This window comes from Bidens hawaiensis, unplaced genomic scaffold (genome assembly GCF_021521415.1).
Source record: "Bidens hawaiensis isolate Kalapana, Puna unplaced genomic scaffold, B.hawaiensis_p1.1 tig00001575_1, whole genome shotgun sequence".
NCBI lineage: Eukaryota > Viridiplantae > Streptophyta > Magnoliopsida > Asterales > Asteraceae > Bidens > Bidens hawaiensis.
Genome location: NW_027491088.1, coordinates 1,331,842 through 1,351,784, shown reverse-complemented (window position 1 = coordinate 1,351,784; position 19,943 = coordinate 1,331,842). Strand labels below are relative to the sequence as shown.

Below are 19,943 nucleotides of genomic sequence, written 5' to 3'. Positions count from 1 at the left end.
TTTTAGTACTTCAAGTTTTAAGCTACATCTTAATTTGCTAAATACTTATTTACGTCTACACCTCGTGGTTCTATCAATGGCGGATCCGGAGACTTTTTTCAGGTGGTGCATTACTTTTATATGCTTCAATTTTATAGATTCGGGTACAAAAAATACCTGGTCGGTTCAATTGTTCGAGTAAATTTCATTACATAATAAGAATACGATAAAATAATAAAAGAAACACCGTCATTAGAAATTAAAAAAAACACATAATATAAATACAATAGTCTTTAATAATTGAAAAAAATACTTGTAGTTGTTCCCTACGAGTCTTCATCTTTTGAAATCGTTGCCCATTACTTCTTCAACCGAAACTTGGTGAAGGAATTGTAACAAATGCAAGAATTGTTCATGTATTCATCACCTATCCTATTACACAGATCCGTTTTATAACGATAATTTTGCATTGTGTAGGAATATGTTAGAATTTGAATTTGTGAATTAATCCTATATTTACAAACAAATATATGGGTTCAAGTTATAATATAATTCTTGCCTTATAAACTCTTGCTACTACAATGCAGTTGTATTATCAAATGTGCGCTCAATGGTGTTCAAATATAGAGTTTCACAAAAGGGCATAAAACTGAATTAGCAAAAAAAAACAAAAACTTCCAAAGATTCGCCCAACAACACCTGTGACCATAAGTTTGCAAAATCAACTTCTTACCAGCTAGACTACCTTTGGTAATGTAAATAAAGTGGTTCATTTCTAATTTATAAGATGGTTTCTCTAATATTTTATGTATATAAATACACTATTATTTCGAAACTCGAGTGGTTTTCGAGGAACCACCCATTCACCATTTAGATCCGCCCTTGGTTCTATGTAGGGTGGTTATCGATAATTGGGTCAAACTACCGGTGTTATCGGATTTTGTTTTGGTTAAGGAGCTAATGGATCTTCCGAGTAAACATAAAAACAAAAAAGGTAGAGTGTGAGATTATACAAGCGATTTCGTATGTTACCTGTTGGTTAATTTGGACTTTGGAGAATGAGAAATGAGAAGATTTTCAAGAATGCGTTGATATCGATAAGCAAAGTGGTAAATGGCATCAAAGATACATCATTTCTTTGGGTGAAGCATAGGAGTCGAAGATCAAGCTTGGATTGAGATTATTGATGTATGTTTAACTTTGAAATTTTTTCCACTGAGTTTGTTGTTTCGGATTTTTGTTTGCAAACTTGTATTTTTTTAGGCTTCATGCGACTTGCAAGTTACCCTCTTTTCTTCTTCTTTAATGATATCATCCTTTCAAAAAAAAACTTAAATAAGACTAATAAGTCTTCAATTGGAGTGGTTTATTTTATTTTTTGGTCTTGCGACCCATAGTGGATTCTGTTCACCGTTTAGGCCCATTAAGAGCTTTTGGCAAGGTTTTTATCCCTACGTATATATTTGTGAAGAGAAGCACACATATTAGTATATGACACATTTATGTCTCGTTGCCTCTTATTTATGTTTATTGCATGGTTAGCATTGTTGTCTTAGTTCTGGAGCTCAAATGTTATTTTTAATGTTAATTAATATTTTCTTTCAGGATTTTTATAGCAAGAATCTTTTAGGAGAGTCAGGTGCTGTTTGTTTTTGCAGACATAAACTGTCTGCAAGCTGATTTCATCTGTTTTCATGTCTGCAACTGAAGATGTGGTCTGAAGATCTGCAAGCTGAAAATATAAGACTGTTTGTTTTTATAAGCTGATACTGTCTGCATAACTGTCAAACTTATCTCACAAGATAGAAGTCATTTATTCAAGTTACATCTAGTTTTTAGTCTTTGCTTGCCATGCCGATTTGGTTTTGGTGGGTGGTGGAAGGTGGTGGTGGTGGATGGTGGTAGTGGCGGCGGACGGTGGGTAGTGGCGGTGGATGGTGGTGGTGGACAATGGGTGGTGGTGATGGATGGTTTTGGTTGGTGGTGGACGGTGGTGGTGATGGATGGTGGTGGTGGTGGGTGATGGATGGTGGTGGTGGCGGTGATGGATGGTGGTGGTGGTGATGGATGGTGGTGGTGATGGATGGTGGGTGGTGGACGGTGGTGGTGATGGATGGTGGTGGTGGTGGCGGACGGTGGTGGTGATGGATGGTGGGTGGTGGACGGTGGTGGTGATGGATGGTGGGTGGTGGACGGTGGTGGTGGCGGTGATGGATGGTGGTGGTGGTGGCGGTGATGGATGGTGGTGGTGGTGGGTGATGGATGGTGGTGGTGGCGGTGATGGATGGTGGTGGTGGTGGCGGACGGTGGTGGTGATGGATGGTGGGTGGTGGACGGTGGTGGTGATGGATGGTGGGTGGTGGACGGTGGTGGTGGTGGTGGCGGTGGATGGTGGTGGACGGTGGCGGCGGGGTACGGGGGTGGTGGTGGCGGCGTACGGTGGGTGGTGGTGTTGGCGGACGGTGGTAGGAGCAGTGGATGAGAGGGTGGCTGCAAAGGGAGAAGAGTAGGGTTTTTTTGTGAAGATGTTTTAAGCAAGATTTCCTTGCTTTTCTTTTAAGATGAAAGAAGATAACTTCAGATCTGTTTTAAGAAAAAAAACAAACAGTCTTCAAGGGTAATGTCTGCGCGCCTGCAGACATTAGCTCCTTGAAGATGTTTGAAGAAAAAACAAACACCCCCTCAGAGAAGTGGTGGGTGACGGTCCCTAAAGGTTTTTCTTTTCTTTTATTTTTAGTTTTTAAACTTTTTGTATTGTCAAGTTAATGAGAATGTCAAAATCATTTGGAAGGCGTTAGAGAGAATAATATAATATGCTTTTTCACAAAATCCATAGAACATCAAGAACTTATTCTTGATAGATAAGGGTTTTCTGGTATGCAAAAAGCCAAAAAGTGCGAGCATCTACCATTATTGCAAGGAGAGCTTCCTGGAAATAGTGTTGACAATCCATAATCTCACATACATCATACATATTAATTGTAGTGAATCGAATATGTAACACAATATTCATATGCAGAATTTGCATCGATTCTTATAACATTTATAAAAAATCTTCCAAACCGCAACAAGAGACGTCTTTATTTGATAAGTTACACAAGTGATCATAAAATGTTTGTTATTTTGGTGCATTATTGCAGGTAATGTTGTCATTTGGTGAAGGTATCGATTTGATTTGTTTCAGTTTGTTGTCCGTATATTCGACATAAAAGGAAGTGGTGTAAGATGTTCTTGAAGGATTAATCTTGAATATTAATAAAGTTAAAGGTTTATTTTGTTAAGTTAAAATGTAATTATTTGAATTGTAGTAGGTTTAGAAAAGGTATGTCTTAGAGAGTAAGTTTAGTGGGTCTATAAATATGGTCTAGATTATTAGTTTTAAGAGAGTTGAAAGAGAGATAAGAGAGAGTCAAGGAGTCTCATCTCCATGTACGTTTGATAAGTTCGTGAAGTTCGTTTGTTAAGTTCGTTTGATATATGAAAAGAGTCGTGGGTTGTCACCCCAATATCTCATGGTCATTTGTTTGATAAGTTCGTTTGATTCGATTGTTTGATTCGTTTGGGCCAACAGTTCTTGGCTTTTTTATGTGTTACACAAGTTTAGATGCTTAGATGTGCATCCATTTTTGTTCTATATTCAAATTTGTAATGTTGTGGCATTCTACTTGAACAAACCATATACGCATGGATAAATATGCTAATTATCCTGCTAAGATTTGCCACTTTGTATTTTAATTTTGAGCTTTTAGGATTATAGTATAGACTATAGACTATGCAACTTTTGATTTATGGAAATGGGTTGATTCGGTTATAGATGACTATGTATGTTGAAGAACAAAAGTCCAACTTTGACATGTATTAAGATCATTGTAATATACTTCATCACTTATTTATTTATTTATTTATTTCATAATCAAATTGTTTTTATTAAATCAAATTATTTATAAGAAGTTAATTAACTTATTATATTAAACAAATACTTTATTAGTAAAAAAATGAAGAATTGGGGATGAAGCAAGCACAAGTTTAACCAAGAATCAGTCATAGTAATTTAATTTCAATTTTATACCATGTTTTAATACATCTCTTTAGGGCAAGATATATAATAGTAACTTCAATTTGAAGACAATCAAGAGCATTATTCTTACATTTGATACAAGTGTAGATGCATCAACAACTAGCCAATTACAATTTTGTCTTCTTTGGTTACAAATCTATACGACTATATCCATCTCACATAGGATGAGGAAAGAGATTTGGATGAAAGAAATGAATCATGATCATAAAAGGACCCATTGGCTTTTCCAAAGAATTAATCAATTCCATTGTTTCTTTGTCCTATATTGATGATTGGCGGACTACATACTCTATAAAGTGGAGACTGGAGACTCTAACCAAAACTATAACAAGAACACAAAAAAGTTGAATGAATTTAGTCAATACTCTTAGCTTAAGGTTTATGAACATTTTAAACGCCTATTCTATAACATACTAATCTAGCGGTGTTTTGTTTATTTGACCGCTTCAACGTTATATTTTTTTTTAAAATTTGAATATACCAGTGGTGTTTTATTTATTTCACCGCTTCAACGTTATATTTTTAAAAAATTTGAATACACCAGTGGTGTTTTGTTTATTTGACCGCTTCTACGTTATACTTTAAAATATTGAATATACGATTGTGATGTCTCTATTTCAACCTACATTTTCTAGTCAACACTTTATCTTTTGGTTATAGGAGCACACGATATGCTTATCTATCATACACATGTTTCCAAGCCGTCTTAGCGCGGGCATCACTACTAGTTAAAGAAAGAAAGGTACAATTAGATGCGCATTTTGGAAGTAATTTAGGTGTGTCCTATAAAGTGTAGTAGATGCTCATGCAAAGTTGCAAACCCAACATGTTGGGGGCAGCGTATGACTTTCAAATATTTTTACATGCTTTATTTCTGGAAATAACTTTATTAATTTCGAACCTTTTCAATTTCAAAATACTTTACTCGTGTTACTTTAAATCCGAATATGAGATATATGCAACGATTATATAGTTGTTTAATCGGCTTAGTTTCTCTTTCAGTGGCAACTGCTTGTTAAAGTTATTACGGTCTCTGCATTATCTTTCTCACTATATAACCAACTGCATAAAGATTAAAGCATTAAAGCTTTCTAGGGGATAAATTAACAATTAGATAGTAGCATTGTCCAAAGGTTCTCTAATGTATTTTTGGTAACTTTTAAAGGCAATCATTTGCTTAACTAAGAGTAATAAAATAGTCTTATTCAGTTATGGTGATTTTCTTACATGTTTGCATGGAAAAGGTAAAAATGAAAATATTATTTTATCAGGGGGTATTAAATCCCTGAAAATAGTGATAGGATAAAAAAGACACCAAAAAAAAGTTGACATAAACTACAAAATTCATTGTATATAAGATATGTTATGATATTAAACTTCTAATGATTGTCATGAAGTTAAACAATATAAGTTGACCTAAGAGTTCCTTAGACATATAAGCAAAAAAGACAATGTAATTTTGAAATTTTAAGGTTAAGCTTTAAATATAAATCATATTTGGTACAGTATTAGTTTGAAGAAAACTCAAGCATGATAGTTTGGATTTTGGAGGGTAAAACTGATCAAACTGTTCAAATCCAACCAAATCACCTTTTGTTTACATCGTGGCACGTACATAGCCCGTAGTTGGTGGAAAAGGAATATTATACAGCTGGCCGTACCTGCTTGGAAACCTACCTTCGGCTATAAATACTCCAACACCTTGGAACGGTATCAGGATCTTATCTTCTCTCTAGCTATTTCTCTCTATATACATTTATATTCAGAGCAATCTAGTCTGATTCTCACGCCGGAGGGTGGTCACAAGGAGGAACCCCCCCCCCCCCTCTCAGTGACGAGCTCACGGTGTCTGTTTTGCAGGTCAAGAAGAATAATCATCATTGCCGGACCTAACCCTCGTGGGAAACATCTACTTAACCCACAGATTATCCTTAATCTGCCGGGGTCACTTAGTGTTTCTTCAATAAATCTCTTAAATTATTATTGCTCGGTTCTCTCTGTTGTGTAATGAATTAAGAATTCTATATAGTGTCACAAATCTCATTAAGGATAACGGAAGTACTCGAGCGGGGTGGGGGCTGTGGCACTTTAAACAAACTTTGCATTTTCCATCTATACGAGAGATATTGAGTTATAAGAAATGCATTACTTTAAATATCATCAATACGTTTTTTTGATGAGAGGAAACTTTACGTTGGAGTGTGCTTGGGTGAGAGATTTTAATGATGGTTAACATTTTAAAAGCCTCTATTCAGGTAACGAAACCAAAGTGTTTAACTCGTTATGGACAACGTATATGATATATCTTATGTTAACAAATTGTGATAGTCTACTAATTAAGTTCATTAACAAAATGGAGGTGTTGGCGGCAAGGCTTATAATTATGATATGCATTATTTTGATATGTAATGTGGTAAAAAAGACTTGTTTTCTATCACATGTATTAAACATCATGACTTGTCATGATAAAAAAATAAGTTTTTACATTCATACATGTAATTTGATATAATACAATATTTTTCTATCATGTTACGAGTTAAGTTTTATATATTCATGTGTAATCGATGGGAATGGACTCGTTAAATGTGTTATCTAAAGATCCGAAAATAGATGAGGAACTAAAATGATTGAGGAAAAAAATTTAATGTATTTACCAAAAATTAATTGATTACTTAATTACAACTAAGCATTGCATATACATAACTTTTAATTAAGTTTTTTTCCATGTATAAGTATTGCATTTATAACCAAGAAATAAGATTTCTTTTTAATAAAATTGAATAAATCTCCTTATCTGGGATAACCCAATGGTAAAAGGTAACTCTGTATGTAGGTAATCGTAGACAACGTTGGGTAGTCTGAGCCCAACATCTCTTGTTCAGGGGAAAATCCGTCATTCAAAAACCCACTGCGATAAAACCTTGTTGGAATCGTATTTGAACTTTAGACCTTGCAACCTATAGCTCAAATCTTTAATACCGAGAAATAAGATTAATACTGCATTTAGTTTTGACTTTTATTTAACCGTGTTTCTCATTGATAAAGAAATTAAAAAAGAAAGTACTAAATCACATTTTTTCTATATAGGCACAAACAATGTCTATTTATTTTTGTTCTACTTAACTTGAATTTTAGTTGTTTAAAATTTAAAATGAGACGTCATAACCCTTTTCTCAAATAATCGAAGATTTGTTTTGGATTCACAATTAAATGTAAATTTTAAATGGTATTTTTATAAAAGCTTGAAATCATCAATACAAAATCTGATTGAGAAAACTTTAGATGATATTTTAATTAATGCAAACTTAACGGTTTCAAACCAAACATATTTTACCACCCAATTATTATTATTATTATTATTATTATTATTATTATTATTATAACGACAAAATTAATAAATTGTGACAAGGAGTAGTGTCACAAAAAAAACCAATAAGTTTTCTCAGTTAAAAAAAAACTCAACATAACTTTAATATTTTTCTAAGTTTTTACGAAAAAAAATTCAACATAATTTTCCTGCATTAAAATTTATACGCTTTTCTAAAATGCATATACTCGTGTAAAAGTATTCATAATAATAACACGTTAAGGTGTTACCCCTTAAAAGCAGCGTTGTAGAACTCGCTATCCATTAATTGGTCGGTAAATTAATTAAAATCTATATAATATTTCAAATATACATATATATATATATATACATCAAATTTTATATAATAATTTTTTTTTTTAGTTTTGACTGATGTAAACCACATTACTATTAAGTATTAATCAACAAGTGTTTTTTATAAGTTGATGCATTGTATATGTTAAGAGACTTAAAACAAAAATTATATTAAGGGGGTGTTTGGGATTTCTTATTTTACCTCCTTATGCCTTATTTAAGGAATAAGATATAAGTTACAATGTTAAAACTTATACGTTAGACACTCACAAAACACAACTTTTTCAAACACCTTATAACTTATAATCCATAAGTTATAAGCTATAAGGAGCAAAAATAAGGAATGCCAAACAGTCCCTAACTCTTTTGTCTAAAAATTAAATATGAATGCAACTTGTTTGAATTTATAAATATTCAACATTTAAAAAAAATATTAATTAAAAAAAAGCAAGATAAAAAAGGGATCGTGGGGGCTTTCATTTGAAGTAAGTAGTAGAGTATAGATAGCTAACTATGAAGTAACTAATGTTCTGTTTCTGTTCTGTTTCACACAGCCCACATTTCACTCTCATTATTATTATTATTATTATTCTCTCTCCAACTTTCAATTTTTTTTTTCAACTTTTCCACCACTCTGCTTGCTCTGCTGTGCTGTGCTGTGCTTTACTTTCTCATTAATCTTCTTCCTTCTTCTTCATCAAGATTCTCTCAAGCTTCATCAATGGCGGACATCAGTCATCCACCCATGGAACAACTTCAAGATTTGGAGTACTGCATAGATTCCAACCCACCATGGCGTATGCTTTTCATTTCCTTCTTTTATTCCACACAAAACAAAACAATTATGTTTTAAAGCCTTTTTTTAATTTATTTTATTCAGTTTCATGCAGTATTCTTAAGTCTTGACTGATTTTTGAATTATCATAAGATTTATGGGGTTTTTTTATTTTATAATGTTTTTGATAATAATTATTATTATTTATTAATATTATTATTTTTTATTTAATGTTTTGTAATTATGGTATGTCTTGAATGGAGCATGTTTGTCAGGTAGAAAAATGTTTTTGGGGTGGAATTGGGAACAGGGAAAGTGGAACACCAATGCGGCTTCTTTTCTTTTCTTTTAATTTTTTTTTATTTTATTTTAATAAATAAGATTTTATGGAATTTTGTATTGATATGTGTAGAGCAAAAGTCAAGGGTATGAAGGTTGTTGATTATTTATTGACCAAGTGGGTCACCCAATTTGTCATTTTCCTCAACAATTTCTATTTTTGGTTTGGTGGAAAAGAAGATCAATATATCAAATCCATCTTTTGTTTTCTGGGTTGAATCATTGTGAAATCATCAAGATTTGAATTATCATCTTTATGTATTATGCTTAGGGTTTAATCTAAATTTGTTGTGAAATTGAGATTTAATGTTTTACTTAAATTTGTTGTTTTGTAGCCGAAACGATTTTGTTAGCATTTCAAAACTACATTCTTATGATTGGAACAAGTGTGATGATATCTACTATGCTAGTCCCCTTGATGGGTGGATCAGATGTAAGCATTTTGATTTTAGTGTTCTTTTTTTTTAATAAAAAAATGAACTTTTTACTTGATGATTTAAGTATTAATTGTTTTCTTTAATGACATCGAGTAGGGTGACAAGGCTCGTGTTATACAGACATTACTATTTGTAGCTGGAATCAAGACACTTCTGCAAACACTATTTGGAACCCGATTGCCTGCGGTTGTTGGAGGCTCGTTTGCATATCTTATGCCCATTCTTTATATTATAAACGATTCGTCTTTGCAACGAATCCCTGATAATCATGATGTATGTTTTTTTAAATTTCAAAAGATTGGATTTAGAGTTTAAGATTTGGGTATTGAAAGAAATACTTTGTTGCAGAGATTTATACAAACAATGAGAGCTATTCAAGGGGCTTTAATTGTTGCTTCTAGCATTCAAATTGTAATTGGTTACAGCCAGCTTTGGGGTCTCTTTTCGCGGTATATTGATGTTTATAATGTTATGTGTTCTAACTTATGTGTAACTTTCTTTAATATTGTTATGTTTTCTAATTTGAATATTGTATTGTTTTGGCTTCTTTTTGTAGATTCTTTAGCCCTCTTGGTATGGCACCGGTTGTTGGATTGATTGGTTTGGGTCTATTTCAACGCGGGTTTCCAATGGTAGTCGGTTATATCTTGAATTTCTTTTTCAAGTAAAAAAGTTGAAATTTTTTAAGAGATATGAGCATACCATTTGTAGAAAGGAAGTCTTTTTATTAAAAGGTGTACACCTTCTTTTTAAAGAACTTGCGTGTAGTACTTATTACACACTCGGTTGCATGAAGTTTGTATACTCTACATGTAATGATAAAATAGAGGAATCTCATTTACCAAATCTAAAAACAAAATCTTTAAAATTGGAAGTACGGTGACGTGACAATACGTAACTTAAGCTTTACAATTTGTCATAAAAGATAACGCAAATTTGTAATCTTCGTGCGATATCCAAAGAATAGTGTGATGTATTGGTCAGCTGTTTTTGTCCAAAAGATTAGTTATCGTACATATTACGAAGTTGGAAATTACCCCATTTGACTAGAAAAGTCAATGTGCATGATTATTACCGTTTCTTGTTTATCTTATCGTCTGGTTTACATTTGTTGTTTGATGTTTCTTTTCTTAGCTAGGAAATTGTGTGGAAATCGGGTTACTTATGCTACTTTTGGTTATTGGAGTTTCACAGGTAAGTTATTATTATAATTATTATATATTTGAAAACGTTATTAAACCAAATGCTATCTTTTACACCTGTGATGTGTTGATGCATTCACTAATGTAACAACTTTTGTTCATATTGTAGTACTTAAAGCACACAAAACTACTAAAAGACGTGCCCATTTTTGAGCGGTTTCCTTTGTTGATATGCACATCAATCATATGGATTTATGCGATCATACTAACGGCCAGTGGGGCCTACCGGAATAAACAGCATGCGACTCAAGTAAGCTGCCGTACAGACAGAGCAAATCTCATATCCACCGCTCCATGGTCAGTTAACTATATTAATAAAATTATAAATTCATGTAATGTCCTTACATATTTGGTCTCAAAAACTAAAATCCCATATGCATGAATGAACTTTTAGGTTCAAGTTTCCATACCCTTTACAGTGGGGCCCACCTACATTTTCAGCCGGTCATTCATTCGCAATGATGTCATCAGTTCTTGTGTCGATGGTTGAGGTATTGCTTGTATTTGGAAACCTTAATAACTGATTTGTTTCTGGTTGTGTATTAATAGGTATTATTTATGTTATGTCAGTCAACTGGTGCATACATGGCGGCATCTCGGTTGGCAATTGCGACCCCACCACCTGCTTATGTGCTTAGCAGAGGCATTGGCTGGCAGGTGAGTTTGTATCTACTTGTATGCTTATGTTAGAAATGGACAAATGGTTAATTTAACCTTGAAGCTCACAATGTATGTTTGTAAATTGTTCAAATAGGGAATAGGTGTACTTTTGGATGGTCTTTATGGAACCGGAACTGGATCCACTGTTTCGGTGTAAGAGCCTAATTATGAGCAAGTTTTAACTTTTTTTTTTGTTTTGTTTAGACTAACCTCAGTTTTATCTCAGTGAAAATGTGGGTCTTCTTGGACTAACACGAGTTGGGAGCCGAAGAGTTGTTCAGATTTCTGCTGGTTTCATGATTTTCTTCGCCATATTAGGTTTGTTTAATATTTAATAACATTGTATTTGTCATTATATTACATTTAACGATATAAAGTAATTCATGTCTTAATAAGATTCGCATATGATAGATCTAATATAAGATTTATTTTGCGTTTTTGAAGGAAAATTTGGAGCTGTATTTGCATCTATACCGTTTCCCATATACGCCGCGGTATATTGTGTTCTATTTGGTCTTGTAGGTATGTGATTACAACTTCCCAAATTATTTGTAGCACAAGTAGTCTTCTTTTTTAAAATTTTCATTTTAAGATTTCTAAATATGTTTATGTAGGCGCGGTTGGATTATCATTTCTTCAGTTCACTAACATGAACTCTATGCGAAACCTCATCATAATCGGGCTTTCCCTTTTTCTTGGAATCTCCATTCCTCAATATTTTGATGAGTACGCGACTATAAAACATGGGCTTGTTCGCACCAATGCCGGTTGGGTATCACCTCTTTAGTCCCTTTTCTTTTCTTTCTGTTTTGATTCCGTGTGTCACATTTTATTTTTATATGGTTATCTTTTTACTACACTTTACACGTCAAGAAAATGTTTTTTAGTTGTGGATCCCAATGGGACCGCTGACCAGCCTCTCTATCCTTTGGGATAGAGGAAAGGTTTGTCCCCATTCTTCCATCCCCAGACCTTACTGATAGCTTGTTATGAATGGGATTTTATTGGATACTTTCGTTTGTTTTTTATACGCCTTTTTTCATTTATGGTAATTTTTTTATTTTTTTTATTTTGCAGTTTAATGCATTCTTGAATGCCATATTCTCGTCACCACCGACAGTAGGATTGATGGTGGCGGTGTTTCTTGACAACACGTTAGACGTGGTGAATTCAAAGAAAGATAGAGGGATGCCATGGTGGGTGAAGTTCAGAACATTTAGAGGGGATAACAGGAATGAAGAGTTCTATACTTTGCCCTTTAACTTGAACAGATTTTTCCCGCCGACATAACAAAGAGGAGGTGTGAGAAAGCAGCAAGCCATTGATCAAAAAGAGAGAAGACAAGTTGATTACTAACTCCCATTTTGTAGTGATTTTATGGACAAAAGTGTTCCTTGAATTTGGGACTGGTTAGGCTTCTTTTTGGGGTCATAAATTAAGAGTTAAGATTATTGTGTTGATCCATTAGATATTATGTGTAGGAGCAGAGCAGGGTACAAATATTTGAAATGTCTATAGAGCTTTTGATCATTGGTTCTTTTGGAGGTTTCTTCACTAATAAAATGAACAGTAGTGAGATTATGTTCTTGAGTTGTTTTTATGGGGCCAAGACATTATTTCGCACTTGTATAGAATGAAGATGCTTGTGCATACATGTGTGTGTACATGAATGTATGTATGTCAAAGTACACATGCATTTGTATATAGTTATGAATAAAAGACATGCATCATCACATGTGTGCGCGCACACGAGGGGATATAGTATAAGCTAGTTGTCCTTTCTTGCATTAGATTTGGTAAATAGTGGCATCTACATGTCTAATAAGATCTTACAGTGTAAGGTAAAGTTGAAATGGTTGAGAATTGAGATGTTGTAAGTTGACCAAAGATGGCCATTTTTGTAGACGTGTTGGTCGAATTCTGCTTAATAATGTACCTGTCTAAGGTTGTGTGATTTTTAGTTTTCGTAACTCAAAAATAATGGTGGATTATAATGGTTACTTGTCGTTAGGGCATCTTTAGCTCGTTTGTTAATCGCTCGATTGTTTTAAGATATAAAATTAATTACATGGATGATCCATGTTATAAAGTCATGTTACAGTTTGATCCTAATTTTTGGGAAATTATGGGTCGTTATTGTTAAGCCATAACATTGTTTGGTTCTCCACACAATCATGTTTCCATTTTGTCTCATCTTCGTGAATCTGGCATTTAAAAAAGAATGATATTAAGATTCCAACGCGAGTGATAAATAGCCTTCACCACAAAGAAAAAGAGATAGTTCTCGCTAGGGCTGTTAATTTATGACACAGACATGTTAACACGACATGTCATGGGTTTTAACATGTTTGGTTTGAGCTTAACATGTTTCGTGTCTTAAACAGAACGACCTGTCATGTTTAAGTCTGTGTCCTAACAAGTTAAAGACATGTTAACCTGTTAGTAACCTTTGTAGATTTTTAATTTTAAAAAATATATATATATACACTCTTAAAAGTTTTAAAACTAAAGTCATACTGAAATGCCGTCATATTATATTTTTTATGTATGATATGATTTGCTTATATGGTTTTTTTTGTTTCAAGTATGCTATGTATTTGTTGTCTTTTTTTTTCTAGTATGTTATGGATTTGTGGTTTTTGTTTCGGATATGTTATGGATTATTTGTAAATTAAGACTTTTATGCTCGTTTTGAAAATTTTGGTTTCGTTACACATGTATTATACATTGTTTCATTAAACATGTCCCTTAACAGGTTAACCTGTTACTAAATAGGTCCGTGTTTGTGTTTGGAAAAAATAATACGATAAGTAATTGGGTCGTGTTCATGTTTAGCACAACAGGTCATCGTGTGTTATCGAGTCATGTCCAACGTGTTATGATAGCCTTAGTTCTCACGATTTTAGTGACACTTCCAAGAGAGGCAATAAGAGCATGCTTTTAGACAATAACAAAGCTGACTCTAAGTGACCCAATTAACCCATTACCATACAACCTAACCCATCCTTCTAACTCGATTACTCGAACCCAATAACAGGTGTTTGGTTCGACCTTTGAGTTGAAATCCCAACTTCAGGTTGGGTAACATACTGACATTAAAAACAAGGATCATTCATGGAACTTAATATTTACACCCAAACTATAAACACCAACCAGATTTACCCAAATCGTGAACAATCATGTGGGATCGGTCTTTTGATACAAATTTACTAAATACATCGATTCAGACAATTAATACCTTGGATATGTTTGTAGTTTTTTTTTAGATATATTTAAATGTTTGACAAAGTAGCTGGAGTTTGTAATAAAATTAGGGGCGTCAATTCCTGACACAACCCGAAACCCAACACGAACCCGACCCGTTAAAAAGTAGGTTGACCTGTTAACCCTTTTAACAATATTAGAGGGCTAATATATTTATTTTATAGATAGGATGTTTTAAATTTTAAAGTTAAATACTTAGTTTTTTTAATTTTTCATATATATATAACTTTTAAAAGTAAAACTATATTTTTTTTCACTGTTTTTATCTACTTTTTACTTCTAATGATTTCATTTAATAGTTCTAACCGTATATTCTCTGATTATTTCATTCGTTTGTTCTTAATTTGAGCTAAATATGTTAACATAATTTTGTTAACTAAGACTAATAAATACACAAAAACAATTAAATTTTTGACAAATTATTAACAAGTTTTATATGAATAAAGGTGTGTTTGGAATTCCTTATTTAAGTTGAAAAGACCTTTTGTGATAAGTAGAAAATAACTTATGAATTTCTAATAAGGAGTTTTCAAAAAAAATTTTGAATTAACATAAGTCAATAAGTTGTTTTTTAAATAGTATAAGATAATAAGTTGTTTTTAAAAAGTGTTTGGGTGGGAATGGAAAGGTGGAATGGGTATTCTAAACCTATAAGGAGATAAGTTACCATATCCCAACTTATTCCAAACCCATTTTTTAGCCTTATAGATAAGGAGAAAGTTAAAAGGACTTATTGGTTCCCAAACACTAAGTATAAAAATGACTTATTCATCCTTCATAAGTCATATGGAGAGGAAAATAAGGAATCCCAAACACATCCTAAGAGTAATAAACTGTTTAATACTAGCGAATGTAAAACGTAAATGTAAAATGTGTTGATCCAAAACACAACCCGAACACGACAGAAATTTAAATGGGACAACAAGACCCGAAATGAATAAAAATATGAGTTGGGTTAGGTTTGAAGAATCTTAACACGCAAACCCGCCAACTCAAAACCTATTAACCAGTTAACCCACCAACCCGACACGATTGACACCCCTAAATAATATAAAACTACTAAGATAAGCATAACAGAAAACAAAAATAATAAATTATATACAAAAAGTTTGAAGATCTATCTAAACACTACTGGAAGTTTGTAGCGCTTTTAAATACTAATTTTTTTTTTCTAACCTAAGAGTTTCAAGCTTTTAATCAAGCAAAGCTTTTAATTGAGTATTGAGTTACTTAAAAGATATCATTTATCTTAAAACACCATGTAATCATTGCATGAGTCGAAAACAACAATGAAAAAAACCATTTAGCACGAGTCGATCAAATTGGATTCATAATTTAGTTGCCAGAAATTTAAATCAAGAGTTTTAACAGGCGAAAATCATTCATTTTGTTTGTGGATTTGCAAATGTAAATTCCAAAAAAAAAAGAAAAAAAATCATAATCAAACTTCAAACAATTGTTTACAACAACACAATTGTTTACAACAAATAATACCAGTACACTTCTTACATAGATATCTCATCAAACAATTGTTTACAACAACACAATTGTTTACAACAAATAATACCAGTACACATCTTACATAGATATCTCGTCACATTGGTGGCGTTAACAATATTTGGTTGCGTTCATCTAGTCTTTAAACATATATCGACATTTAACTGATTCCCTAACATTAACTAACTTCATCAAAACATTAAGTAGAATTGTAATCTTCAGCCAAGTAAGTTACTCGACAACAATACGACCTTTATTACTTTCTTATCTCCGGCTTTCATTATCGGTAAAGATCCTCCTAACATGTTTCTACAAGTAGCCCATCATAAACAGCTTGAATAACTTCCGCTCATCTAGCACAAATAATAACAGCACAACAAAAAACAGCAGCAGCTACAAATTTTTCAAATTAAGAAACTTATTAAAAATATTAGCCACACCATGGATTGCCTAAACCTATAGTTAAAAAAGGTATAATCAAGAAAGACAGGCGGTTACAATTATATCTAGCTTAAGAATAATGTTAAGTACTGCCGGTGTTTAAATCTTAACAGCACTTGACCGTCCATAAGCACAAGACTCAAATTAAATTTCAAGTAACAAAAAAACACAAACTTAAAAAGCCTCAGAATCGCAAATTAACATCAAGGGTATTCAGTCCCGAAAGATGGTGTTCTTTTAAAGCAAATCTCATCATCAGCCAAAGTAAATATAACAAACTACATATAACAAAGATATTAAAAATGTTTTTCTCACGGCCAAACCCAAAAGATCACAGCATAATATGCTCCCCAAGGCGATAGGATGTGACAACGCCGAATCCGGTAACGGGAACCTCCCGATGACGAGTGGCTCAACCGCTGTGACACCGGATATGGCTTGATTTACGACGATTTTGAGTTGGATTTTACGAAAATTGTAAGTTTCGCCCCAAATGTATGAAAACCGTCGATGATAAAGCAATCAAAACGAAATTTAACAGGTTAATTGCGAAAAAAAGAGAGGTGTGAAAACTGGAGAAACATAAACCCTAACTTTGGGTGTTGAGCAAAGGAAGAGGTGATGAGTTTATATATTGAAGATCTGAATCATCAACCCTAGTTTGCAAGAAACAAGTTGGATGAATCGGCCCATTAACAAGTCCAGGTAGATTTAATCAGCCCATTACTCCATCTATATTTATTTATTATGAGGAGAGGCATGTAAATATGTAATTAATTAGAAAGTTATATTATATCATCCAAACAACATTTTATTATTGATAACAACTTTATAATAGTGATTTTCTTGTATTTCGACTATTGCATTTTTTTAAATTTGGAGATCTCGTTGCCCCATTTTGGTAAGAATATATGTTGTTTTAATCGTGCCCAAGCTGGCTTCAGAGTTTGACTTGGGCGCTCCCTTGGAAAACTTTACCGTTGGCTGCCACTTGACAGTTTTTGTGCCACCACAAAAGTAGAACTCCCTGGTGTAACACTCGATAGGACGAAAACCCGGTGGGATCAGGATCCGAATTGACAATCTCGCAAGTCTTTGCACAAATCCTTCATTGCAAATATCAACACAAAGTGACACAAGCGGGAATCGAACTTGGGTCTCCAATGAAGAACCCAAGCCTTCTTACACTAGGCCACACAAGTGATAAAAACTTTATATTTGTTTTTTGGGATATTGGTTTTAAATACTAACAGCTTTGACTCATTGGTAGATAGCCCTCCCAACTTACGAAATGTTCCCCAACACTCCCAACTATTAACGTATTTTCTTCTAGCACTCCTGGAGTAACGAGACACAAACTTTGTTAATGTTTGGGGTAAAAAATGTCATTTTTCAAAGTTAAAGGGATAAAATTAAAATTTATTTTATTATATATTCCACCATCCCTCTCCACCCAACCACCACCCTCTACCCTGCCGATAACCACCAACCACCACCGCCAATGACAGCCACCAACCACCACAGCTGCTGCCGCCACCATTGGAACTATACCACCGGAACATGGAAACATAACAAGCCTTCAACAAATCTACCTCGGGTATTACAACACTTACATCGGGCGGTATTCCGCCGAAAAATCGATAACTTATCTAACCTCCGCAATTTCGGTGCCGCTAATTGCAGCCTCACCAGTGAAGTCCCGCCTAGAATCGGAAAACTTCAAAACTGTGATACCTTATTCACATGAGAGATACCAGACTCGTTTCGGACGCTCAAGAACCTCACTTTACTGAACGTGTTCTGTAACAAGCTTCACGGATCAATACCGGATTCCCTCGGTGAGTTACCAAAGCTCGAGGTGCTGCAACTCTGAGAAAACAACTTATGCCGGCAGTGTTGTAATACCCGAGGTGGATTTGTTTAAGGCTTGTTATGTTTCCAGGTTCCGACGATATAGTTTCGGTGGTGGTAGCAGCTTGGTGGTTGGTGGCTATTAGTGGCGGTGGTTGGTGGGTGGTTGTCAGAATGGAGGAGGGGTGGTGGTTGGGTGGAAAGGGATGGTGGAATATATAATAAGTGAAATTTTGATTTTACACCTTGAACATTGAAAAATGATATTTTTACCCCAAACACTAACGAAGTTGGTGTCTTGTTACTCCGGGAGTGCTAGAAGAGAATACGTTAAAAGTTGGGAGTGTTGGGAATATTTCGTAAGTTGTGACTGTTATCTACCAATGAGTCAAAGTTGAGAGTATTTAAAACCAATATCCCTTGTTTTTTTTTTATAATATAATATGATCAACATTTTAGTAAATTTCTTGTATCAAAATTTTCTTCACGTATAAGGATATTAAGACCTCGAGGATCTTTCAAACAGATTTTACATTTCCAAGTCTTCGAACCTCATGTGTTCCATATGTAATGGAATTGGGCGGTTGGGTATGCCATTGAATAGGTAGTTAGAACTTGTCATAAACTTGCTATACTTTTAAATACGGTAGATAAATGTATGTACAAGATGTGTAGCAACAAACTAGACATTAAACATAAAAATTTGATTTTGATGTTATATGGAGGGGGCCCCTTATGCCATGGGCGTATCAGCATATGGTATTATTGGTATGTTGCCTTTGATAATAACCATGCCCAAAAGGTTATGTCCTACACTGGAAAATACACCCACGATAGCATTTGAGCATAGCCTACATGGGCTCTTAAAACTTTGTGATCTTTATTTTTTTAACGTTTTGACTTGGTTTTGGTGTGCCTTGTTTAATTATGTGTTTTTATATACAAACAATACTAAGTTGTGTTGCAAATCCACATGTCAAAGCTCAATATTAGAATTAAGGATGACAATCAAGACTCTGGGGCCATCAATAACGTTGTATTTTGAGATTACAGTCTTTTATAAACGTGTTAATGTTAATTTGAAACCAGACAAGGTAGATCCTAATTGAAGAAACGTGGATCTACTCGCTGGTAGCAGATCTACTTTCCTCGGGTTTTGATTGTACTATTTCACCGATGGTTCTTCTGGATCCGTGTTCTTCCACCTACAAAATGAACAACGCCGTTAACTTACCCCTCAGAAAGGGACAGAGGGGTCCTCTTTGGGGTAACCCTCCGGCGTGAGAATAAGTATATGGTGGAGAAGATAATAATGTGTGAGTAAGGGAATCTCAAGAGTATTGCTTAATAGCTGAATACTGTATGATTGTGTGACTGTGTGTTTGTATGTAACTGACTGTGAGTGAATGTAATTCAATATGATTGAATGTGATATCACTGCCTGTAACTGTCAATGATGGAGTATGAATCTCCTCATCAAAGTGGAGTTGATGCTGTATTTATAGTGCTAGGGTTTCCACTGGTTGGGCTCAACCTCGTTGGCCTCCTCCAATCGCACTGCGCCACGTGTCCTCTGGGACACCTGGCGCTTTCTCGTTGGTTGTAATCACGTGGTAGCACATGTGTCATGCTGAGTTGTCGACCTTTCATTTGGCAGCTGTCAACATCAGCATATTCTTACTCCTTAAAAAGATGCCTTCGAGAAGGTTGTCTGACGTGCACAATCAAGGTTGCCCTAATCCTGATTTGGATAAGGACG

At 34.1% G+C, this 19,943-nt stretch overlaps 1 protein-coding gene and 1 non-coding gene across 2 annotated transcripts; one reads left to right on the top strand and one right to left on the bottom strand.

Moving 5' to 3' along the window:
- Positions 1 to 8,344: 8,344 nt before the first annotated feature.
- LOC143587466 (nucleobase-ascorbate transporter 1-like) lies at positions 8,345 to 12,710 on the top strand. Its single transcript, XM_077068753.1, has 14 exons — positions 8,345 to 8,515; positions 9,168 to 9,265; positions 9,366 to 9,542; positions 9,618 to 9,718; positions 9,826 to 9,901; positions 10,404 to 10,463; positions 10,581 to 10,768; positions 10,866 to 10,962; positions 11,042 to 11,128; positions 11,226 to 11,284; positions 11,358 to 11,449; positions 11,576 to 11,653; positions 11,746 to 11,903; positions 12,209 to 12,710. The coding sequence occupies exons 1-14, from the start codon at positions 8,440 to 8,442 to the stop codon at positions 12,419 to 12,421; spliced, it is 1,560 nt and encodes a 519-aa protein (XP_076924868.1). The 5' UTR covers positions 8,345 to 8,439; the 3' UTR covers positions 12,422 to 12,710.
- A 3,802-nt stretch (positions 12,711 to 16,512) lies between these two features.
- On the bottom strand, positions 16,513 to 16,595 carry LOC143588405 (small nucleolar RNA SNORD96 family). Its single transcript, XR_013145103.1, has one exon. It is a non-coding gene; the product is annotated as a small nucleolar RNA SNORD96 family (small nucleolar RNA).
- Between the last annotated feature and the right edge of the window lie 3,348 nt (positions 16,596 to 19,943).

Excerpts from the sequence above, each read along its gene's own strand:
- LOC143587466 (XM_077068753.1), top strand. The coding sequence starts at position 8,440 with ATGGCGGACATCAGTCATCCACCCATGGAACAACTTCAAGATTTGGAG. Across the intron at positions 8,516-9,167 it reads AGATTCCAACCCACCATGGC|CCGAAACGATTTTGTTAGCA; the intron begins GTATGCTTTTCA and ends GTTGTTTTGTAG. Across the intron at positions 9,543-9,617 it reads GAATCCCTGATAATCATGAT|AGATTTATACAAACAATGAG; the intron begins GTATGTTTTTTT and ends ACTTTGTTGCAG.